This window comes from Phyllobates terribilis, unplaced genomic scaffold (assembly GCF_046119375.1).
Source record: "Phyllobates terribilis strain yellow unplaced genomic scaffold, ASM4611937v1 Scaffold_12__6_contigs__length_324123572, whole genome shotgun sequence".
NCBI classification, from domain to species: Eukaryota; Metazoa; Chordata; class Amphibia; order Anura; family Dendrobatidae; genus Phyllobates; species Phyllobates terribilis.
The window spans coordinates 318,017,414-318,043,267 of NW_027362772.1; the positions used below are offsets into that span (position 1 = coordinate 318,017,414).

The 25,854-nt window shown below is 51.6% G+C and overlaps 1 protein-coding gene across 8 annotated transcripts in view; it reads left to right on the plus strand.

Annotated features, from left to right (window-relative positions):
- The window catches only part of APLP2 (amyloid beta precursor like protein 2), a 151,587-nt gene that overhangs the window by 82,170 nt on the left and 43,563 nt on the right, over positions 1-25,854 (plus strand). For 5 of the 8 annotated variants that reach the window (XM_073657459.1, XM_073657461.1, XM_073657460.1 and 2 more), the window contains exons 2-13: positions 9,953-10,126; positions 10,211-10,340; positions 10,679-10,791; positions 11,954-12,138; positions 12,212-12,423; positions 13,017-13,184; positions 17,743-17,873; positions 18,642-18,716; positions 23,048-23,206; positions 23,349-23,477; positions 25,411-25,510; positions 25,588-25,761. In XM_073657459.1, the coding sequence (XP_073513560.1) occupies positions 9,953-10,126; positions 10,211-10,340; positions 10,679-10,791; positions 11,954-12,138; positions 12,212-12,423; positions 13,017-13,184; positions 17,743-17,873; positions 18,642-18,716; positions 23,048-23,206; positions 23,349-23,477; positions 25,411-25,510; positions 25,588-25,761 (1,750 nt within the window). The remainder of the gene's footprint in view (positions 1-9,952; positions 10,127-10,210; positions 10,341-10,678; positions 10,792-11,953; positions 12,139-12,211; positions 12,424-13,016; positions 13,185-17,742; positions 17,874-18,641; positions 18,717-23,047; positions 23,207-23,348; positions 23,478-25,410; positions 25,511-25,587; positions 25,762-25,854) is intronic. The other 3 variants (XM_073657464.1, XM_073657467.1, XM_073657466.1) reach the window with 1 other exon arrangement.

Consider the following 25,854-nt stretch of genomic DNA (forward strand, 5'->3'; position numbering starts at 1 on the left):
AGGTATATAGGGGTGTGATGTGTATAGTGGAGGGGTGTATACAGGTATGTACGGGGTGTGATGTGTATAGTGGTGGGGTGTATACAGGTATGTACGGGGTGTGATGTGTATAGTGGAGGGGTGTATACAGGTATATAGGGGTGTGATGTGTATAGTGGTGGGGTGTATACAGGTATGTACGGGGTGTGATGTGTATAGTGGTGGGGTGTATACAGGTATGTACGGGGTGTGATGTGTATAGTGGAGGGGTGTATACAGGTATATAGGGGTGTGATGTGTATAGTGGTGGGGTGTATACAGGTATGTACGGGGTGTGATGTGTATAGTGGTGGGGTGTATACAGGTATGTACAGGGTGTGATGTGTATAGTGGTGGGGTGTATACAGGTATGTACGGGGTGTGATGTGTATAGTGGAGGGGTGTATACAGGTATATAGGGGTGTGATGTGTATAGTGGTGGGGTGTATACAGGTATGTACGGGGTGTGATGTGTATAGTGGTGGGGTGTATACAGGTATGTACAGGGTGTGATGTGTATAGTGGTGGGCTGTATACAGGTATATACGGGGTGTGATGTGTATAGTGGAGGGGTGTATACAGGTATATACGGGGTGTGATGTGTATAGTGGAGGGGTGTATACAGGTATATAGGGGTGTGATGTGTATATATGATGATTATAGTGGAGGGGTGTATACAGGTATGTACGGGGTGTGATGTGTATAGTGGAGGGGTGTATACAGGTATATACGGGGTGTGATGTGTATAGTGGAGGGGTGTATACAGGTATATACGGGGTGTGATGTGTATAGTGGAGGGGTGTATACAGGTATATAGGGGTGTGATGTGTATATATGATGATTATAGTGGAGGGGTGTATACAGGTATGTACGGGTTGTGATGTGTATAGTGGAGGGGTGTATACAGGTATATAGGAGTGTGATGTGTATATATGATGATTATAGTGGAGGAGTGTATACAGGTATGTACGGGGTGTGATGTGTATAGTGGTGGGGTGCATACAGGTATATACGGGGTGTGATGTGTATAGTGGAGGGGTGTATACAGGTATATACGGGGTGTGATGTGTATAGTGGAGGGGTGTATACAGGTATATACGGGGTGTGATGTGTATAGTGGTGGGGTGTATACAGGTATGTACAGGGTGTGATGTGTATAGTGGTGGGGTGTATACAGGTATATAGGGGTGTGATGTGTATAGTTGTGGGGTGTATACAGGTATGTACGGGGTGTGATGTGTATAGTGGAGGGGTGTGATGTGTATAGTGGAGGGGTGTATACAGGTATATACGGGGTGTGATGTGTATAGTGGAGGGATGTATACAGGTTTATAGGGGTGTGATGTGTATAGTGGTGGGGTGTATACAGGTATGTACGGGGTGTGATGTGTATAGTGGTGGGGTGTATACAGGTATGTACGGGGTGTGATGTGTATAGTGGAGGGGTGTATACAGGTATATAGGGGTGTGATGTGTATAGTGGTGGGGTGTATACAGGTATGTACGGGGTGTGATGTGTATAGTGGTGGGGTGTATACAGGTATGTACAGGGTGTGATGTGTATAGTGGTGGGGTGTATACAGGTATATACGGGGTGTGATGTGTATAGTGGTGGGGTGTATACAGGTATGTACAGGGTGTGATGTGTATAGTGGAGGGGTGTATACAGGTATATACGGGGTGTGATGTGTATAGTGGAGGGGTGTATACAGGTATATACGGGGTGTGATGTGTATAGTGGAGGGGTGTATACAGGTATATAGGGGTGTGATGTGTATAGTGGTGGGGTGTATACAGGTATGTACGGGGTGTGATGTGTATAGTGGTGGGGTGTATACAGGTATGTACAGGGTGTGATGTGTATAGTGGTGGGGTGTATACAGGTATGTACAGGGTGTGATGTGTATAGTGGAGGGGTGTATACAGGTATATACGGGGTGTGATGTGTATAGTGGAGGGGTGTATACAGGTATATACGGGGTGTGATGTGTATAGTGGTGGGGTGTATACAGGTATATACGGGGTGTGATGTGTATAGTGGTGGGGTGTATACAGGTATGTACGGGGTGTGATGTGTATAGTGGAGGGGTGTATACAGGTATATACGGGGTGTGATGTGTATAGTGGTGGGGTGTGATGTGTATAGTGGTGGGGTGTATACAGGTATGTACGGGGTGTGATGTGTATAGTGGAGGGGTGTGATGTGTATAGTGGTGAGGTGTATACAGGTATGTACAGGGTGTGATGTGTATAGTGGAGGGGTGTATACAGGTATATACAGGGTGTGATGTGTATAGTGGTGGGGTGTATACAGGTATGTACGGGGTGTGATGTGTATAGTGGAGGGGTGTATACAGGTATATACGGGGTGTGATGTGTATAGTGGAGGGGTGTATACAGGTATATACGGGGTGTGATGTGTATAGTGGAGGGGTGTATACAGGTATATAGGGGTGTGATGTGTATATATGATGATTATAGTGGAGGGGTGTATACAGGTATGTACGGGGTGTGATGTGTATAGTGGAGGGGTGTATACAGGTATATAGGAGTGTGATGTGTATATATGATGATTATAGTGGAGGAGTGTATACAGGTATGTACGGGGTGTGATGTGTATAGTGGTGGGGTGCATACAGGTATATACGGGGTGTGATGTGTATAGTGGAGGGGTGTATACAGGTATATACGGGGTGTGATGTGTATAGTGGAGGGGTGTATACAGGTATATACGGGGTGTGATGTGTATAGTGGTGGGGTGTATACAGGTATGTACGGGGTGTGATGTGTATAGTGGAGGGGTGTATACAGGTATATACGGGGTGTGATGTGTATAGTGGAGGGGTGTATACAGGTATATACGGGGTGTGATGTGTATAGTGGAGGGGTGTATACAGGTATATAGGGGTGTGATGTGTATATATGATGATTATAGTGGAGGGGTGTATACAGGTATGTACGGGGTGTGATGTGTATAGTGGAGGGGTGTATACAGGTATATAGGAGTGTGATGTGTATATATGATGATTATAGTGGAGGAGTGTATACAGGTATGTACGGGGTGTGATGTGTATAGTGGTGGGGTGTATACAGGTATGTACGGGGTGTGATGTGTATAGTGGTGGGGTGTATACAGGTATGTACGGGGTGTGATGTGTATAGTGGTGGGGTGTATACAGGTATGTACGGAGTGTGATGTGTATAGTGGTGGGGTGTATACAGGTATATACGGGGTGTGATGTGTATAGTGGTGGGGTGTATACAGGTATGTACGGGGTGTGATGTGTATAGTGGTGGGGTGTATACAGGTATGTACGGGGTGTGATGTGTATAGTGGTGGGGTGTATACAGGTATGTACGGGGTGTGATGTGTATAGTGTTGGGGTGTATACAGGTATGTACGGGGTGTGATGTGTATAGTGGAGGGGTGTATACAGGTATGTACGGGGTGTGATGTGTATTGTGGTGGGGTGTATACAGGTATGTACAGGGTGTGATGTGTATAGTGGTGGGGTGTATACAGGTATATACGGGGTGTGATGTGTATAGTGGAGGGGTGTATACAGGTATATACGGGGTGTGATGTCTATGATGATTATAGTGGAGGGGTGTATACAGGTATGTACAGGGTGTGATGTGTATAGTGGAGGGGTGTATACAGGTATATAGGGGTGTGATGTCTATGATGATTATAGTGGAGGGGTGTATACAGGTATGTACGGGGTGTGATGTGTATAGTGGAGGGGTGTATACAGGTATATAGGAGTGTGATGTGTATATATGATGATTATAGTGGAGGAGTGTATACAGGTATGTACGGGGTGTATAGTGGTGGGGTGTATACAGGTATATACGGGGTGTGATGTGTATAGTGGAGGGGTGTATACAGGTATATACGGGGTGTGATGTGTATAGTGGAGGGGTGTATACAGGTATATACGGGGTGTGATGTGTATAGTGGTGGGGTGTATACAGGTATATAGGGGTGTGATGTGTATAGTGGTGGGGTGTATACAGGTATGTACAGGGTGTGATGTGTATAGTGGTGGGGTGTATACAGGTATATAGGGGTGTGATGTGTATAGTGGTGGGGTGTATACAGGTATGTACGGGGTGTGATGTGTATAGTGGAGGGGTGTATACAGGTTTATAGGGGTGCGATGTGTATAGTGGTGGGGTGTATACAGGTATGTACGGGGTGTGATGTGTATAGTGGTGGGGTGTATTCAGGTATATACGGGGTGTGATGTGTATAGTGGTGGGGTGTATACAGGTATGTACGGGGTGTGATGTGTATAGTGGAGGGGTGTATACAGGTTTATAGGGGTGTTATGTGTATAGTGGTGGGGTGTATACAGGTATGTACGGGGTGTGATGTGTATAGTGGTGGGGTGTATACAGGTATATACGGGGTGTGATGTGTATAGTGGTGGGGTGTATACAGGTATGTGCGGGGTGTGATGTGTATAGTGGTGGGGTGTATACAGGTATGTACGGGGTGTGATGTGTATAGTGGAGGGGTGTATACAGGTATATAGGGGTGTGATGTGTATAGTGATGGGGTGTATACAGGTATGTACGGGGTGTGATGTGTATAGTGGTGGGGTGTATACAGGTATGTACGGGGTGTGATGTGTATAGTGGAGGGGTGTATACAGGTATATAGGGGTGTGATGTGTATAGTGGTGGGGTGTATACAGGTATGTACGGGGTGTGATGTGTATAGTGGTGGGGTGTATACAGGTATGTACAGGGTGTGATGTGTATAGTGGTGGGGTGTATACAGGTATGTACGGGGTGTGATGTGTATAGTGGAGGGGTGTATACAGGTATATACGGGGTGTGATGTGTATAGTGGAGGGGTGTATACAGGTATATACGGGGTGTGATGTGTATAGTGGAGGGGTGTATACAGGTATATAGGGGTGTGATGTGTATAGTGGTGGGGTGTATACAGGTATGTACGGGGTGTGATGTGTATAGTGGTGGGGTGTATACAGGTATGTACAGGGTGTGATGTGTATAGTGGTGGGGTGTATACAGGTATGTACAGGGTGTGATGTGTATAGTGGAGGGGTGTATACAGGTATATACGGGGTGTGATGTGTATAGTGGAGGGGTGTATACAGGTATATACGGGGTGTGATGTGTATAGTGGTGGGGTGTATACAGGTATATACGGGGTGTGATGTGTATAGTGGTGGGGTGTATACAGGTATGTACGGGGTGTGATGTGTATAGTGGAGGGGTGTATACAGGTATATACGGGGTGTGATGTGTATAGTGGTGGGGTGTATACAGGTATGTACGGGGTGTGATGTGTATAGTGGAGGGGTGTATACAGGTATATACGGGGTGTGATGTGTATAGTGGAGGGGTGTATACAGGTATATAGGGGTGTGATGTGTATATATGATGATTATAGTGGAGGGGTGTATACAGGTATGTACGGGGTGTGATGTGTATAGTGGAGGGGTGTATACAGGTATATAGGAGTGTGATGTGTATATATGATGATTATAGTGGAGGAGTGTATACAGGTATGTACGGGGTGTGATGTGTATAGTGGTGGGGTGCATACAGGTATATACGGGGTGTGATGTGTATAGTGGTGGGGTGCATACAGGTATATACGGGGTGTGATGTGTATAGTGGAGGGGTGTGATGTGTATAGTGGTGGGGTGTATACAGGTATGTACGGGGTGTGATGTGTATAGTGGAGGGGTGTATACAGGTATATACGGGGTGTGATGTGTATATATGATGATTATAGTGGAGGGGTGTATACAGGTATATACGGGGTGTGATGTGTATAGTGGTGGGGTGTATACAGGTATGTACGGGGTGTGATGTGTATAGTGGTGGGGTGTATACAGGTATATACGGGGTGTGATGTGTATAGTGGTGGGGTGTATACAGGTATATACGGGGTGTGATGTGTATAGTGGAGGGGTGTATACAGGTATATAGGGGTGTGATGTGTATATATGATGATTATAGTGGAGGGGTGTATACAGGTATGTACGGGGTGTGATGTGTATAGTGGAGGGGTGTATACAGGTATATACTAGTGTGATGTGTATATATGATGATTATAGTGGAGGAGTGTATACAGGTATGTACGGGGTGTGATGTGTATAGTGGTGGGGTGTATACAGGTATATAGGGGTGTGATGTGTATAGTGGTGGGGTATATACAGGTATGTACGGGGTGTGATGTGTATAGTGGAGGGGTGTATACAGGTATGTACGGAGTGTGATGTGTATAGTGGTGGGGTGTATACAGGTATATACGGGGTGTGATGTGTATAGTGGTGGGGTGTATACAGGTATGTACGGGGTGTGATGTGTATAGTGGTGGGGTGTATACAGGTATGTACGGGGTGTGATGTGTATAGTGGAGGGGTGTATACAGGTATGTACGGGGTGTGATGTGTATAGTGGAGGGGTGTATACAGGTATATACGGGGTGTGATGTGTATAGTGGTGGGGTGTATACAGGTATGTATGGGGTGTGATGTGTATAGTGGTGGGGTGTATACAGGTATGTACGGGGTGTGATGTGTATAGTGGAGGGGTGTATACAGGTATGTACGGGGTGTGATGTGTATAGTGGAGGGGTGTATACAGGTATGTACGGGGTGTGATGTGTATAGTGGTGGGGTGTATACAGGTATGTACGGGGTGTGATGTGTATAGTGGAGGGGTGTATACAGGTATGTACGGGGTGTGATGTGTATAGTGGAGGGGTGTATACAGGTATGTACGGGGTGTGATGTGTATAGTGGTGGGGTGTATACAGGTATGTACGGGGTGTGATGTGTATAGTGGAGGGGTGTATACAGGTATGTACAGGGTGTGATGTGTATAGTGGTGGGGTGTATACAGGTATGTACGGGGTGTGATGTGTATAGTGGAGGGGTGTATACAGGTATGTACGGGGTGTGATGTGTATAGTGGTGGGGTGTATACAGGTATGTACAGGATGTGATGTGTATAGTGGTGGGGTGTATACAGGTATGTACGGGGTGTGATGTGTATAGTGGAGGGGTGTATACAGGTATGTACGGGGTGTGATGTGTATAGTGGTGGGGTGTATACAGGTATGTACGGGGTGTGATGTGTATAGTGGAGGGGTGTATACAGGTATGTACGGGGTGTGATGTGTATAGTGGTGGGGTGTATACAGGTATGTACGGGGTGTGATGTGTATAGTGGTGGGGTGTATACAGGTATATACGGGGTGTGATGTGTATAGTGGTGGGGTGTATACAGGTATGTACGGGGTGTGATGTGTATAGTGGAGGGGTGTATACAGGTATGTACGGGGTGTGATGTGTATAGTGGTGGGGTGTATACAGGTATATACGGGGTGTGATGTGTATAGTGGTGGGGTGTATACAGGTATGTACAGGATGTGATGTGTATAGTGGTGGGGTGTATACAGGTATGTACGGGGTGTGATGTGTATAGTGGTGGGGTGTATACAGGTATGTACGGGGTGTGATGTGTATAGTGGTGGGGTGTATACAGGTATATACGGGGTGTGATGTGTATAGTGGAGGGGTGTATACAGGTATGTACGGGGTGTGATGTGTATAGTGGTGGGGTGTATACAGGTATGTACAGGATGTGATGTGTATAGTGGTGGGGTGTATACAGGTATGTACGGGGTGTGATGTGTATAGTGGAGGGGTGTATACAGGTATGTACGGGGTGTGATGTGTATAGTGGTGGGGTGTATACAGGTATGTACGGGGTGTGATGTGTATAGTGGAGGGGTGTATACAGGTATGTACGGGGTGTGATGTGTATAGTGGTGGGGTGTATACAGGTATGTACAGGGTGTGATGTGTATAGTGGTGGGGTGTATACAGGTATATACGGGGTGTGATGTGTATAGTGGTGGGGTGTATACAGGTATGTACGGGGTGTGATGTGTATAGTGGTGGGGTGTATACAGGTATATACGGGGTGTGATGTGTATAGTGGAGGGGTGTATACAGGTATATACGGGGTGTGATGTGTATAGTGGTGGGGTGTATACAGGTATATAGGGGTGTGATGTGTATATATGATGTTTATAGTGGAGGGGTGTATACAGGTATATAGGCAATAGTGCTGTTCATCCAGGGCCTCCTGGCTCATGAATGGAATTCTAGGTCTGCAGTATAGACTGACACACATTCACTGCAACATTCAGTGTGTGCATGGACCTAATGGAGTAATGAGGCTGCACATAGCAGGATCAGTGTGAATTCTCGTATGTCATCCATCATGGCGGTGCTGATGTCACGTGTTGGATGCAGAACTCACCCAACCGGTTCCACCGCGATCCTGCAGAACATTAATGCCTTTCTCTCACAGCGGCGTGGGGGGCTGGGCTGGGGGCTGTCGCTGCTCCACTGCTGTTATTGGGGCAGCGGCTGATGTCAGCCCCATACAGATGTGAAGTCTGGATCATGGACAATAGGGGATTTCTTGAAGAGCACGGCGCTGGGCCTCTCCCAGACCTGGAATGGCTGATAAGAGAGAGCAACAGCTTTTTGGCCCCTAATGTCACACTGAATGCGCAGGAGCCAGCGCCGCTGTCAGGTCTCAACGTTTCCAGCACCGACATCGCCTGCTTCACTGATGGGAGTCGGAGAATGTCCTGTGTGTGGCCCCCTCGGGACCCCGCTGTGTGTGGCCCCCTCGGGACCCCGCTGTGTGTGGCCCCCTCGGGACCCCGCTGTGTGTGGCCCCCTCGGGACCCCGCTGTGTGTGGCCCCCTCGGGACCCCGCTGTGTGTGGCCCCCTCGGGACCCCGCTGTGTGTGGCTCCCCTCGGGGCCTCGCTGTGTGCGGCTCCCCTCGAGGCCCCCCCTGTGTGCGGCTCCCCTCGGGGCCCCGCTGTGTGCGGCTCCCCTCGGTGCCCCTCTGTGTGCGGCTCCCCTCGGGGCCCCCCTGTGTGCGGCTCCCCTCGGGGCCCCCCCTGTGTGCGGCTCCCCCCGATCCTCCCCTCTGTGTGCGGCTCCCCTCGGGGCCCCCCCTGTGTGCGGCTCCCCCCGATCCTCCCCCCTGTGTGTGGCTCCCCTCGGGGACCCCCCTGTGTGCGGCTCCCCCCGATCCTCCCCTCTGTGTGCGGCTCCCCTCGGGACCCCTCTGTGTGCGGCTCCCCTCGGGGCCCCTCTGTGTGCGGCTCCCCCCGGTCCTCCCCTCTGTGTGCGGCTCCCCTCGGGGCCCCTCTGTGTGCGGCTCCTCTCGGGCCCCCCCCTGTGTGCGGCTCCCCCCGGTCCTCCCCCCTGTGTGCGGCTCCCCTCGGGGCCCCCCTGTGTGCGGCTCCCCCCGGTCCTCCCCCCTGTGTGCGGCTCCCCTCGGGCCCCCCCCTGTGTGCGGCTCCCCTCGGGCCCCCCCCCTGTGTGCGGCTCCCCCCGGTCCTCCCCCCTGTGTGCGGCTCCCCTCGGGGCCCCGCTGTGTGCGGCTCCCCTCGGGGCCCCGCTGTGTGCGGCTCCCCTCGGGGCCCCCCTGTGTGCGGCTCCCCCCGGTCCTCCCCTCTGTGTGCGGCTCCCCTCGGGGCCCCCATGTGTGCGGCTCCCCTCGGGCCTCCCCTCTGTGTGCGGCTCCCCTCGGGGCCCCGCTGTGTGCGGCTCCCCTCGGGGCCCCTCTGTGTGCGGCCGTCTGAGCAGTTTATAAGCATCTGCTGACATGGAGGGATGATGACCATGTAGGCCATGGCCGAAAGGGATGTCTTATCCTCCAGTCACTTCCAGAGCTGCGGTCATTAATCTGTAAGCATGTTGTAAGTATGTAGATGACCGGTCCAGGCTGCATGTCAGCTGAACAGCAGGGCATGCTGGGAGATCTCGGCTCTGAGGCTCCTGGGGTGACACGGGGTAGTATAGCGCCTCTGTACTGTGACCCCTCATGGTGAATCTCTCGTTTCCTCCCTCCAGGCTCTGGCTGCTAATGCCGCCGCGGGGTTTGCTGTGTCGGAGCCACAGGTCGCGATGTTCTGCGGTAAATTAAACATGCACGTGAACGTTCAGACTGGAAAATGGGAGCCGGATCCTGCAGGAAGCAAGAGCTGCTTCACAACCAAGGAGGAGATCCTGCAGTACTGCCAGGAGGTGAGCGGGGCACACACACACTCACACTCACTCTGGCTCGGCCGGGGGCCCGCACTTCACTGTGATCTCTTCTGTCTCCTCCAGGTTTACCCCGACTTCCAGATCACGAACGTGGTGGAGGCCAATCAGCCGGTGAGCATTGACAACTGGTGCAAGCCGGGCAAGAAGAACTGCAAGGGCCACAGCCACATCGTCCTGCCCTACAAGTGCCTGGGTGAGCGAGCAAGGACCGCAGCTGCCGGGTCACGTGATCAGACGCTCCCGCTCATTGGCCCTTTTATTATTGGGTGATGATTGCTGGGGATCAGAAGCTGCGCTCCTCTGTAACCCGGCTCAGCCAATCAGATGAGGATTTGTGTGTGTGGTAAAGCTGAGTGATGTCTCCTGGGGGATGGACGCCTGTTAAGTTGAGGGACGGTTTCTCCTGATGGATGGACGTTGAGCACATAAGGGTGGTCAGCCGCATTGCTGATGTGGCCGCCGCACTACCCCGGGATGGTACAGATTGCCCACCGTGGCCGCCCTTTGACCTTTGCCTCCATCTCTCCACAGTGGGTGATTTTGTCAGCGACGTTCTCCTGGTCCCAGAGAAATGCAAGTTCTTCCACAAGGAGCGCATGGACCTGTGCGAGAGCCACCAGCACTGGCAGAATGTGGCCCGGGAGGTGAGTGCCTGCTCAATGTGGTGCAACAGATGGGGGGCGCTAGAAGCTGCTGAATGACCGTGTAATGCAAACGTTCCACAATTTAGCAGATTTTAGGCTTTGTGTTATGATTCTTCACCATTTTCCAGGTCTCTGCTTGCTGTCAGTGACTGAGCGCTGCTCATATTTGCTTCACTTGCTCAGATGCACACGTCGTTACAGTGTGTCAGTTCATTCTTGTAGAGAGTAGATCTTGGGTGAAGTCTGGAGGAGCTTTCATCTTGTAATTATGGCATTCACTGACAGCAAGCAGAGTCTGTGCAGGTGGCGCATGTGGCGTCCTCGCCCTCTGTCCTGGCCCGGCGTCCTCACCCTCTGTCCTGGCCCGGCGTCCTCACCCAGCGTCCTCACCCCTCTGTCCTGGCCCGGCGTCCTCACCCCTCTGTCCTGGCCCGACGTCCTCGCCCCTCTGTCCTGGCCCGGCGTCCTCGCCCCTCTGTCCTGGCCCGGCGTCCTCGCCCCTCTGTCCTGGCCCGGCGTCCTCGCCCCTCTGTCCTGGCCCGGCGTCCTCGCCCCTCTGTCCTGGCCCGGCGTCCTCGCCCCTCTGTCCTGGCCCGGCGTCCTCGCCCCTCTGTCCTGGCCCGGCGTCCTCGCCCCTCTGTCCTGGCCCGGCGTCCTCGCCCCTCTGTCCTGGCCCGGCGTCCTCGCCCCTCTGTCCTGGCCCGGCGTCCTCGCCCCTCTGTCCTGGCCCGGCGTCCTCGCCCCTCTGTCCTGGCCCGGCGTCCTCGCCCCTCTGTCCTGGCCCGGCGTCCTCGCCCCTCTGCCCTGGCCCGGCGTCCTCGCCCCTCTGTCCTGGCCCGGCGTCCTCGCCCCTCTGCCCTGGCCCGGCGTCCTCGCCCCTCTGCCCTGGCCCGGCGTCCTCGCCCCTCTGCCCTGGCCCGGCGTCCTCGCCCCTCTGCCCTGGCCCGGCGTCCTCGCCCCTCTGCCCTGGCCCGGCGTCCTCGCCCCTCTGCCCTGGCCCGGCGTCCTCGCCCCTCTGCCCTGGCCCGGCGTCCTCGCCCCTCTGCCCTGGCCCGGCGTCCTCGCCCCTCTGCCCTGGCCCGGCGTCCTCGCCCCTCTGCCCTGGCCCGGCGTCCTCGCCCCTCTGCCCTGGCCCGGCGTCCTCACTCCTCTGTCCTCGCAGGCTTGTATGACGGAGGTGATGGTGCTGCACAGTTACGGGATGCTGCTGCCCTGCGCCGTTGACCAGTTCAGCGGCACAGAATACGTCTGCTGCCCTCAGGTGAAGAGGCTGGAGGAGCCGCTGTCTAAGGTGGAGGACGAGGAGGAGGAGGAGGAAGATGAGGATGACTACGACTCCTACAAGAGGTCGGTATCTCGCCCCTCGTGGCTCGCGTCGCGGTTGTGTCTGTTGTGTACTGACGGCCGCTCTGCTCTCCAGCGAGTTCCCGACAGAGGCCGACGTGGAGGACTTCACCACTGCAGTAGAGGAGGAGGAGGAAGAGGAGGAGGTGGAGGACGAAGATGATGTGGTGGAGGACCGCGACTATTACTACGACAACTACAAGGACGAGGACTACAACGACGAGACGACCGCGCAGCCGAGCAACAGCAGGACGCTCTCCGACAGGGAGATCATCAGCGACGTGAAAGGTGAGGCCCAGCATAGTCCTCACACAGCTGAGGGTTTGTCACCATGTATCCCTGTGACGCATCCGCAGCTGTGGAAGCAAAACCAGATACCTGCAAGGAGTGGTGAACGTGTTTGTCTGCCACTGCTGGAGAAGCCGTCACAATGTGTCAGGCCTGTCTGAGAGGATTTGTGGGGGCTCCAGGTCTTGGGGGCTTTCAGTCTCTGGCTGTAAACCACTGACTGACAGCAAGCAAAGGTATGAATAATGGTGAGACATTGAGTTGCTGTGCTGCAGATATTGGGGGTCCCTGGGGGCTGCACCGTCACCTTATAACTGCTGCTTTTTCTTCCAGATCTGGCCGATGTCATCCGTAATAAAGTAATCATAGTTTGGGGGGTACAGTGGTTGGGGAGGCAGGGATCGGTGGAGGTGCGGTGGTCGGGGGGGCAGTGGTTGGTGGGCTGCAGTGGTCGGGGGTGCGATGTCCTTGGGGCACCACTTTCTGGCCATTGGTCGGGGTTTCTGGGATGTGGCCGCTCCCCGTTCATGCAGCGGTGGTCGAGGAGGAGCGGACATGGCGGTCTCCTCTCACTGTCGCCCGTCTTCTCGCAGCTGTCTGCTCCCAGGACGCCGTCACCGGTCCCTGCCGCGGCATGTTTCCTCGCTGGTACTTCGACATCCGCCAGAGAAAGTGCGTCCGGTTTATATTTGGCGGCTGTTACGGCAACAGGAACAATTTTCAGTCTGAGGACTATTGTATGGCCGTCTGTGAAGTGACCAGTAAGTGGGGTCGCACCGCTCCCTCCGGCCCACCAGGACGATTGTGGTGACGCCGCCTCCTGTCTGTCACTTTCTTATCGATATAATCACTAATCCCTGCACCAATCGCATGTAACACCGAGCTTCACCCCGGGCTTAAAGGGTTAATGTGTGGTGTCTGCTGAGCTCTGCATGAGGGGAGGAGTGCACAGCGTGCGGGACACGGCCCCCCGGCATCAGTGCCGCCCACCAGACCGAAGCGCATCACACAGACTCTCCGTAATCACTGGCCACTAAATCAGCAGAATAGTGAGTGCAGCTCTGGAGTATAATACAGGAGGTAACTCAAGATCAGTACTGTAATGTATGTACACAGTGACTGCACCAGCAGAATAGTGAGTGCAGCTCTGGAGTATAATACAGGATGTAACTCAGGATCAGTAATGTAATGTATGTACACAGTGACTGCACCAGCAGAATAGTGAGTGCAGCTCTGGAGTATAATGCAGGAGGTAACTCAGGATCAGTAATGTAATGTATGTACACAGTGACTGCACCAGCAGAATAGTGAGTGCAGCTCTGGAGTATAATACAGGATGTAACTCAGGATCAGTAATGTAATGTATGTACACAGTGACTGCACCAGCAGAATAGTGAGTGCAGCTCTGGAGTATAATACAGGATGTAACTCAGGATCTGTAATGTAATGTATGTACACAGTGACTGCACCAGCAGAATAGTGAGTGCAGCTCTGGAGTATAATACAGGAGGTAACTCAGGATCAGTAATGTAATGTATGTGCACAGTGACTGCACCAGCAGAATAGTGAGTGCAGCTCTGGAGTATAATGCAGGAGGTAACTCAGGATCAGTAATGTAATGTATGTACACAGTGACTGCACCAGCAGAATAGTGAGTGCAGCTCTGGAGTATAATACAGGATGTAACTCAGGATCAGTAATGTAATGTATGTACACAGTGACTACACCAGCAGAATAGTGAGTGCAGCTCTGGAGTATAATACAGGATGTAACTCAGGATCAGTAATGTAATGTATGTACACAGTGACTACACCAGCAGAATAGTGAGTGCAGCTCTGGAGTATAATACAGGATGTAACTCAGGATCAGTAATGTAATGTATGTACACAGTGACTACACCAGCAGAATAGTGAGTGCAGCTCTGGAGTATAATACAGGATGTAACTCAGGATCAGTAATGTAATGTATGTACACAGTGACTGCACCAGCAGAATAGTGAGTGCAGCTCTGGAGTATAATACAGGAGGTAACTCAGGTTCAGTAATGTATTGTATGTATACAGTGACTGCACCAGCAGAATAGTGAGTGCAGCTCTGGAGTATAATACAGGAGGTAACTCAGGATCAGTAATGTAATGTATGTACACAGTGACTACACCAGCAGAATAGTGAGTGCAGCTCTGGAGTATAATACAGGATGTAACTCAAGATCAGTACTGTAATGTATGTACACAGTGACTGCACCAGCAGAATAGTGAGTGCAGCTCTGGAGAATAATACAGGATGTAACTCAGGATCAATATTGTAATGTATGTACACAGTGACTGCACCAGCAGAATAGTGAGTGCAGCTCTGGAGTATAATACAGGATGTAACTCAGGATCAGTAATGTAATGTATGTACACAGTGACTGCACCAGCAGAATAGTGAGTGCAGCTCTGGGGTATAATACAGGAGGTAACTCAGGATCAGTAATGTAATGTATGTACACAGTGACTCCACCAGCTGAATAGTGAGTGCAGCTCTGGAGTATAATACATGATATAACTCAGGATCAGTGTTGTAATGTATGTACATAGAGACTGCACCAGCAGAATAGTGAGTGCAGCTCTGGAGTATAATACAGGATGTAACTCAGGATCAGTAATGTAATGTATGTACACAGTGACTGCACCAGCAGAATAGTGAGCGCAGCTCTGGGGTATAATACAGGATGTAACTCAGGGTCAGTAATGTAATGTATGTACACAGTGACTGCACCAGCAGAATAGTGAGCGCAGCTCTGGGGTATAATACAGGATGTAACTCAGGATCAGTAATGTAATGTATGTACACAGTGACTGCACCAGCAGAATAGTGAGTGCAGCTCTGGAGTATAATACAGGATGTAACTCAGGATCAGTAATGTAATGTATGTACACAGTGACTGCACCAGCAGAATAGTGAGTGCAGCTCTGGAGTATAATACAGGATGTAACTCAGGATCAGTAATGTAATGTATGTACACAGTGACTGCACCAGCAGAATAGTGAGTGCAGCTCTGGAGTATAATACAGGATGTAACTCAGGATCAGTAATGTAATGTATGTACACAGTGACTGCACCAGCAGAATAGTGAGCGCAGCTCTGGGGTATAATACAGGATGTAACTCAGGGTCAGTAATGTAATGTATGTACACAGTGACTACACCAGCAGAATAGTGAGTGCAGCTCTGGGGTATAATACAGGGTGTAACTCAGGATTAGTAATGTAATGTATGTACACAGTGACTGCACCAGCAGAATAGTGAGTGCAGCTCTGCAGTATAATACAGGATGTGTCTGTTGCCCTGTCCCCGGTGGTCCCCTCTGGTGCTGCACTCTGACATTCCTCCTCTGGAGCGCTCGGAAGCTTCTCTACCTGATTTTTTTATGCTTCTGATGTTTTTCTTCCTTTTGAAGTGACCGGTGTCATTACATGTGGCATCTGATCTACAGGCAATGTGCGCAGAATACCTGTGTCCGGACTTTAGAGTCCAGGGGGCGGTCCTGTCAGTATTTGACAGCTTTTCTTGTATATTATAGCTGTCAATCATGGATTAGGACCGCCCACTGGACTCCTAAGCCCATAATAGAAGGGTCTGTGAGGTAATACTTAGTATATTGTCTGTCCTCTGCTCCATCCGCCTGCGGATTCCACCATGCACATACTGACTCGTCCCACTTACAGGACTACTACTCCCAATGTGTGCCGATAATCCCAGTAACCTCCATCCATGACTGCGGCACTGACCGGTCTGTGACGTGGGGTGCACAGTGCACGGGGCCTGGGATAAGCGGCGCCCTCACCCACTGGCAGCCGTGTTTTTGTGATGTCATGACCATTAAACAAAGTACTATAACCCAGCCACCAATCAGGATGCAGTACATGTGCCCCTCCCCTCACTTAGAGGGATGCTCCTAATTTTTAGACGTTCTGAGATGACCGAGTCCGATGTTATCTCCCAGTGTTAGTGGAGGCTGACGGCTCGGTCTGCACCAGACACTCGCAAACACGTCCACATCCGGCCACCCCGAGCTGGGGATTCCCACAGTAAACCTCCCCAGTCTCACATCAGTCCTATCCAGAGCTGCAATCCGAATTCTACTGGTTTGTTTTTCTTGGGAGCAGAAAAAGCTGGAAATATGTTTTAATGCTGGACAATCGCACCTGTGCTTCCGGCTCTCAGGAGTGATGGAAAACAGCAGAACAGTGACCGCAGCTCTGGAGGTGACTCTAGAATAAGACATGATGTAACAGCAGAATAGTGACCGCTGCTCTGGAGGTGACTCTAGAATATGACATGATGTAACAGCAGAATAGTGACCACAGCTCTAGAGGTGACTCTAGAATAAGACATGATGTAACAGCAGAATAGTGACCGCAGCACTAGAGGTGACTCTAGAATAAGACATGATGTAACAGCAGAATAGTGACCGCAGCACTAGAGGTGACTCTAGAATAAGACATGATGTAACAGCAGAATAGTGACCGCAGCACTAGAGGTGACTCTAGAATAAGACATGATGTAACAGCAGAATTGTGACCGCAGCTCTGGAGGTGACTCTAGAATAAGACATGATGTAACAGCAGAATAGTGACCGCAGCTCTGGAGGTGACTCTAGAATAAGACATAATGTAACAGCAGAATAGTGACTGCAGCTCTGGAGGTGACTCTAGAATAAGACATGATGTAACAGCAGAACAGTGACCGCAGCTCTGGAGGTGACTCTAGAATAAGACATGATGTAACAGCAGAATAGTGACCGCAGCTCTAGAGGTGACAGGAGGATAAGACATGATGTAACAGCAGAATAGTGAGTGCAGCTCTGGAGGATAAGACGTGATGTAACAGCAGAATAGTGACCGCAGCTCTAGAGGTGACTGGAGGATAAGACATGATGTAACAGCAGAATAGTGAGTGCAGCTCTGAAGGATAAGACGTGATGTAACAGCAGAATAGTGACTGCAGCTCTGGAGGTGACTGGAGGATAAGACGTGATGTAACAGCAGAATAGTGACTGCAGCTCTGGAGGTGACTGGAGGATAAGACATGATGTAACAGCAGAATAGTGACTGCAGCTCTAGAGGTGACTGGAGTGTAGGTCGTGATGTATCTCTTGGTCAGCACATACAGTGCGTTTCGTCGTACGCCTTGGGCAGGGGATCTCGCTGCTCTGTCGCTGTGCTGAGTACTAATCTGCTTCTTTGCTGCTTTCATGGTCTTCTTTTCCGGTCTCGGTTTTTTGTTTGATCCAGACTCTTATTAATGTTGGGTCTGGACTCTCTCCCTGTTTTCAGTCCCCGCCACCCCGGCCCCAGTGGACGATGTGGACATTTACCTGGAGACCCCAGCAGATGACAATGAACACGCACGCTTCCAGAAAGCGAAGGAACAGCTGGAAGTGCGACATCGTAACCGTATGGATCGGGTGAGTGCACAGCTGCTCCTGTGAGGTCCTTGCATGCTTTGGCTCTGGAGCTGACACTTCACAGCTGCTCCTGTTAGGTCCTCGCATGCTTTGGCTCTGGAGCTGACACTTCACAGCTGCTCCTGTGAGGTCCTCGCATGCTGCGGCTCTGGAGCTGACACTTCACAGCTGCTCCTGTGAGGTCCTTGCATGCTTTGGCTCTGGAGCTGACACTTCACAGCTGCTCCTGTGAGGTTCTTGCACGCCGCTGGTTCTGGAGCTGACACTTCACTGCTGCTCCTGTGAGGTTCTTGCACGCCGCTGGCTCTGGAGCTGACACTTCACAGCTGCTCCTGTGAGGTTCTTGCACGCCGCCGGTTCTGGAGCTGACTCTTCACAGCTGCTCCTGTGAGGTCCTCGCATGCTTTGTCTCTGGAGCTGACACTTCACAGCTGCTCCTGTGAGGTTCTTGCATGCTTTGGCTCTGGAGCTGACACTTCACAGCTGCTCCTGTGAGGTTCTTGCACGCCGCTGGTTCTGGAGCTGACACTTCACTGCTGCTCCTGTGAGGTTCTTGCACGCCGCTGGCTCTGGAGCTGACACTTCACAGCTGCTCCTGTGAGGTTCTTGCACGCCGCCGGTTCTGGAGCTGACTCTTCACAGCTGCTCCTGTGAGGTCCTCGCATGCTTTGTCTCTGGAGCTGACACTTCACAGCTGCTCCTGTGAGGTTCTTGCACGCCGCCGGTTCTGGAGCTGACTCTTCACAGCTCTGTACTTGTGTCATTCAGGCGAAGAGTGAATGGGAGGACGCTGAGCACCAGGCGAAGAACCTGCCCAAGGCTGAGAAACAGACGCTAATGCAGGTAATGTACTATGTGATCCCCACACCTGGAGGAGACTATTGTCCAGAGGGCAAGTTCATAAAAGCTTAAAGGGGTTTTCCCATGAACAAACGTGACTTTAAGGGTATGTGCACACGATCCAGACAGGCAGCGCTTTGGACGCAGGATACTTTATGCTGCGTCCAAAGCGCTGTGTTATATGCACGCAGGTGAATCTGAAAGTGTTGATTGAACCATGCGGATTCACCACATCCTATACATTGCACCGATCTAATTTCTCTTGTGGAGACTAGCGACTCCGCAAGAGACATTGACATGCTGCGGTCTGGAAAGACGCGCCTCATGTCCTTGTCCGCGAGTGATCCGCAGGTGCACGGAGACACATAGTGGTTATCGGATTTATAGAAATCCCATCCACTATGCTGTAACGTCTGGCCGCTGCGGGTGTGACGCTGCATAGCACAGCTTCAAACCTGCCGCGGCTCCTGACCGTCTGCACATACCCTAAAGTTGGTTTTAATCAATAGATCTTGGAATAATAATAACGTCCATAATTGGATGTGTTTAAATAAAATGTTCCTGTGCTGAGATAATCTTATAGATGAGCCCCTGTGTAATGTCTGACCGTGCACAGAACATGGTCTGATCATACCACAGCTCCTGGGCAGGGGAGGACGCAAAAGAGTATACAGACATTACAGCAGGGGATCACATGAGAGTATACAGACATTACAGCCCGGGATCACATGAGAGTATACAGACATTACAGCAGGGGATCACATGAGAGTATACAGACATTACAGCACGGGATCACATGAGAGTATACAGACATTACAGCCCGGGATCACATGAGAGTATACAGACATTACAGCACGGGATCACATGAGAGTATACAGACATTACAGCAGGGGATCACATGAGAGTATACAGACATTACAGCCCGGGATCACATGAGAGTATACAGACATTACAGCACGGGATCACATGAGAGTATACAGACATTACAGCAGGGGATCACATGAGAGTATACAGACATTACAGCACGGGATCACATGAGAGTATACAGACATTACAGCCCGGGATCACATGAGAGTATACAGACATTACAGCACGGGATCACATGAGAGTATACAGACATTACAGCAGGGGATCACATGAGAGTATACAGACATTACAGCAGGGGATCACATGAGAGTATACAGACATTACAGCAGGGGATCACATGAGAGTATACAGACATTACAGCACGGGATCACATGAGAGTGTACAGACATTACAGCACGGGATCACATGAGAGTATACAGACATTACAGCAGGGGATCACATGAGAGTATACAGACATTACAGCACGGGATCACATGAGAGTATACAGACATTACAGCACGGGATCACATGAGAGTATACAGACATTACAGCAGGGGATCACATGAGAGTATACAGACATTACAGCAGGGGATCACATGAGAGTATACACATTACAGCAGGGGATCACATGAGAGTATACAGATATTACAGCACGGGATCACATGAGAGTATACAGACATTACAGCGCGGGATCACATGAGAGTATTCAGACAGGACAGCACAGGATCACATGAGAGTATACAGACATTACAGCACGGGATCACATGAGAGTATACAGACATTACTGCACGGGATCACATGAGAGTATACAGACATTACAGCACGGGATCACATGAGAGTATACAGACATTACAGCACGGGATCACATGAGCGTATACAGACATTACAGCACGGGATCACATGAGAGTATACAGACATTACAGTATGGGATCGCATGAGAGTATACAGACAGGACAGCACGGGATCACATGAGAGTATACAGACATTACAGCCCGGGATCACATGAGAGTATACAGACATTACAGCACGGGATCACATGAGAGTATACAGACATTACAGTATGGGATCGCATGAGAGTATACAGACAGGACAGCACGGGATCACATGAGAGTATACAGACATTACAGCCCGGGATCACATGAGAGTATACAGTCATGGCCAAAAGTATTGAGAATGAGACAAATAGTAATTTTTCCAAAGTTTACTGTTTCATTTTTTGTAATGGCAATTTGCAGATACTCCTGAATGTCAAAGAGTGATCATCTTAACAGCAATTACTGTACTTGCAAAGTCAATATTTGCCCAGAAAATGAACTTTAACCCCCAAATCACATTTCAACATCATTGCAGTCCTGCCTTTAAAGGAGCAGCTAACATCGTTTTAGTGATTGATCCATTAACACAGGTGTGGGTGTTGATGAGGACAGGGCTGGCGATCAATCAGTCATGATTAAGTAAGAATGACATCACTGGACACTTTAAAAGGAGGCTGGTTCTTGGTATCATTGTTTCTCTTCAGTTAACCATGGTTATCTCTAAAGAAACACGTGCAGCCATCATTGCACTGCACAAAAATGGCCTAACAGGGAAGAGTATCGCAGCTACAAAGATTGCACCTCAGTCAACAATCTATCGCATCATCAAGAACTTCAAGGAGAGAGCTTCCATTGTTGTCAAAAAGGCTCCAGGGCGCCCAAGAAAGACCAGCAAGCGTCAGGACCGTATCTTAAAACTGTTTCTGCTGCGGGATCGGACTACCACCAGTGCCGAGCTTGCTCAGGAATGGCAGCAGGCTGGTGTGAGTGCTTCTGCACGCACTGTGAGGCAGAGACTCTTTGAGCAAGGGCTGGTTTCAAGGAGGGCAGCAAAGAAGCCACTTCTCTCCAGAAAAAACATCAGGGACCGACTGATATTCTGCAAAAGGTACAGGGAGTGGACTGCTGAGGACTGGGGCAAAGTCATTTTCTCTGATGAATCCCCTTTTCGATTGTTTGGGACATCTGGAAAACAGCTTATTCGGAGAAGAAGAGGTGAGCGCTACCACCAGTCTTGTCTCATGCCAACTGTAAAGCATCCTGAAACCATTCATGTGTGGGGTTGCTTCTCAGCCAAGGGAATCGGCTCACTCACAGTCTTGCCTAAAAACACAGCCATGAATAAAGAATGGTACCAGAATGTCCTCCAAGAGCAACTTCTCCCAACCGTCCAAGAGCAGTTTGGCGCCCAACAATGCCTTTTCCAGCATGATGGAGCACCTTGCCATAAAGCAAAGGTGATAACTAAATGGCTCATGGAACAAAACATAGAGATTTTGGGTCCATGGCCTGGAAACTCCCCAGATCTTAATCCCATTGAGAACTTGTGGTCAATCATCAAGAGACGGGTGGACAAACAAAAACCAACAAATTCTGGCAAAATGCAAGCATTGATTATGCAAGAATGGACTGCTATCAGTCAGGATTTGGTCCAAAAGTTGATTGAGAGCATGCCAGGGAGAATTACAGAGGTCTTGAAGAAGAAGGGGCAACACTGCAAATATTGACTCATTCTAACTGTCAATAGAACCTATTGGTCCTCATAATATGATTGCAATTATATTTCTGTATGTGATATAAACATCAGACAAACACTAATAAAAACCAGAGGCCAGCAGATCATGGGAAAAGATCATTTTGGTGTCATTCTCAATACTTTTGGCCATGACTGTACAGACATTACAGCAGGGGATCACATGAGAGTATACAGACATTACAGCAGGGGATCACATGAGAGTATACAGACATATCACAGCAGGGGAGGACGCAGGAGAGTATACAGACATTACAGCAGGGGATCACATGAGAGTATACAGACATTACAGCACGGGATCACATGAGAGTATACAGACATTACAGCAGGGGATCACATGAGAGTATACAGACATTACAGCACGGGATCACATGAGAGTATACAGACATTACAGCAGGGGATCACATGAGAGTATACAGACATTACAGCACGGGATCACATGAGAGTATACAGACATTACAGCAGGGGATCACATGAGAGTATACAGACATTACAGCACGGGATCACATGAGAGTATACAGAGCTGTGGTATGATCAGACCATGTTCTGTGCTCGGTCAGACATTACACAGGGGCTCATCTATAAGATTATCTCAGCACAGGGACATTTTATTTAAACACATCCAATTGTAGAAGTTATTATTATGCCAAGATCTATTGATTAAAATCAACTTTAAAGTTAACTTTGTTCTTGAGAAAAGCCCTTTAATTCCTCTAATGTCATGAAGAGTGTGGGTCACTGCTCCCTTTTGGCTCGTGGCTCCGGCGGCTGGTGCTGCTCACTGCTCCCTTTTGGCTCGTGGCTCCGGCGGCTGGTGCTGCTCACTGCTCCCTTTTGGCTCGTAGCTCCGGCGGCTGGTGCTGCCCACTTGGTCTTGGCCTCGGTGTCTCGCGTGTCATCGTCCGCCCCTTGTCTTACAGCATTATCAGGCCACGGTGAAGGCTCTGGAGAAGGAGGCCGCTCACGAGAAGCAGCAGCTGGTGGAGACTCACCTGGAGCGAGTGGAGGCCATGCTGAACGACAAACGGCGCGTGGCTCTGGAGAACTACTTGTCCGCCCTGCAGGCCGACACCCCGCGTGTAAGTGCCGCTTGTGTCTCTGAGCTGCCCATCCCCCACTGTGATGTAGCCGGCCCCGAGCAGTGTTTCTTTACAGGGCCGGCCGCCATCTTTGTGCCGTGGACGGCGTTGGCTCTGGGTTTACCGTCTCGTTGTCTTCCAGCCTCATCGCATTCTTCAGGCCTTGAAGCGATACGTGCGGGCGGAGAACAAGGACCGGCTGCACACCATCCGCCACTACCAGCACGTGCTGACCGTGGACCCCGAGAAAGCCGCGCAGATGAAGTCGCAGGTGAGTGCACCCGCGGCTCCTGGAGCGGCCGGCAGCAGGGCGGGGGCAGTGTTTATAGAGCTTTTATCTCATGGTGTGTCTTAGTCGGTGACTGGAAGGACGTGTCTGGTCACCCGGTAATTGCTGCTCGTCCTGTACGCGCCTGCAGACTGTCGCACCGGTTGCTGCCGCAGTTTCCTCCTCAGGCCGGGGCTCATTTGCTGTATGGTCGATGTTATGAAGCCTCTGCCCCTTCGTCCAGATTTGCTGAGCTGTGATTGGACGGCTGTACTGTCTCCCCGGGGCCCTTCCTCACTCGCGCCGCTACCATTCAAGGTCACCTTACAGGAGGGGGGTCTGCTGCTTTGTCCCCCTGCTCTTATTCCACAGCCGCACCTTCCCCGCTCCCCCAGAATACAGATAAGGTGTCGGCTTCTCTGCTGCGAGGATCTTTCCATCTATGACGGTACAGGAGGAGGAGGGTGGGCCGTAGGGTGAGTGGCCATGTTGGCTTTGTGCTCCAGCTTCATAGATCAGCAGCACCCCCTGGTGGTCCATGTTTGAGAAGCAGCTAATGCTGAAGATATTTTCCCTGTTCATAGGAAATTATGCTTTAACAGGGGGTCTCCACTTCTCACCCCCTGAACCAGTAATACAGCCTCCTGGGTGCTGGGGCAGGGGCCCAATGTGGCCAAATATTAGTTACACCGCCCCCTCCCCAGAGCCCAACAAAGCTGCAGGATGGGACTCACTGTGTGCACCCTGCAGACCCGGTGACCGACGGCTGCCATCTTCATCCTCCGGCTGACCCCCACCTGTTTGTCGTCCTCACGCTGACTCCCCCTTTGGTCTTCCTCACGATGCTGACCCCCCCCCCCCCCTCCCCCGTTTGTCTTCCGCATGCTGCCCCCCCTTGTTCGTCGTCCTCATGCTCACCCCCCCGTCGTTCGTCTTCCCCATGCTGCCCCCCCCCCGTTCGTCGTCCTCATGCTGACCCCCCCCTCGTCATTCGTCGTCCTCATGCTGACCCCCCCCTACGCCTTGTTCGTCGTCCTCATGCTGCCCCCCTCCCCTTGTTCGTCGTCCTTATGCTGACCCCCCCACCCCTTGTTCGTCGTCCTTACGCTGACCCCCCCACCCCTTGTTCGTCGTCCTTATGCTGACCCCCCCACTCCTTGTTCGTCGTCCTCATGCTGCCCCCCTCCCCTTGTTCATCGTCCTCATGCTGCCCCCCTCCCCTTGTTCGTCGTCCTTATGCTGCCCCCCTCCCCTTGTTCGTCGTCCTTATGCTGCCCCCCTCCCCTTGTTCGTCGTCCTTATGCTGACCCCCCCCCACTCCTTGTTCGTCGTCCTCATGCTGCCCCCCTCCCCTTGTTCGTCGTCCTCATGCTGCCCCCCTCCCCTTGTTCGTCGTCCTCATGCTGCCCCCCTCCCCTTGTTCGTCGTCCTTATGCTGCCCCCCTCCCCTTGTTCGTCGTCCTTATGCTGACCCCCCCCACTCCTTGTTCGTCGTCCTCATGCTGCCCCCCTCCCCTTGTTCGTCGTCCTCATGCTGCCCCCCTCCCCTTGTTCGTCGTCCTCATGCTGCCCCCCTCCCCTTGTTCGTCGTCCTCATGCTGCCCCCCTCCCCTTGTTCGTCGTCCTCATGCTGCCCCCCTCCCCTTGTTCGTCGTCCTCATGCTGCCCCCCTCCCCTTGTTCGTCGTCCTCATGCTGCCCCCTTCCCCTTGTTCGTCGTCCTTATGCTGACCCCCCCCACCTCTTGTTCGTCGTCCTCATGCTGCCCCCCTCCCCTTGTTCGTCGTCCTCATGCTGCCCCCCTCCCCTTGTTCGTCGTCCTTATGCTGACCCCCCCCTCCCTCCGTTCGACGTCCCCATGCTAGCACACCTCCCCTGTTCATCGTGCTCCGGCTGCCCCCCCCCCCATCCTGACCATGTCTGTTCTCTCCCTGCAGGTGATGACCCATCTCCGTGTGATCGAGGAGCGCATGAACCAGAGCCTGTCCCTCCTCTACAAGGTGCCGTACGTGGCCGATCAGATTCAGGATGAGATCGGTAAGTCCGCACTGACAGCTCCCGGGGGCGTCCGGCACGGTCGGGGGTCTCACGCCTGTTCTCTTCCTCCCGTACAGATGAGTTATTCCAGGAGCAGCGCTGGGACATGGACCAGTTCACCTCCTCCTTCTCCGAGTCCCAGGGAGACGTACGGGTCAGCTCCGAGGAGAGTGATGAGACCCCAATGAGAGAGGGCAAACCCTTCCGACCGCTGCAGGTGAAGACCTTCCCGGCAATCTCTGACTCTGAAGGTAATTCCCCCGCTCGCTGTGCTCAGACGCTGCCCCCTAGTGTCCGGTCCCTGTTCCCACAGTGGCTGCAGCTATCAGGCAGGGACGCCCCAC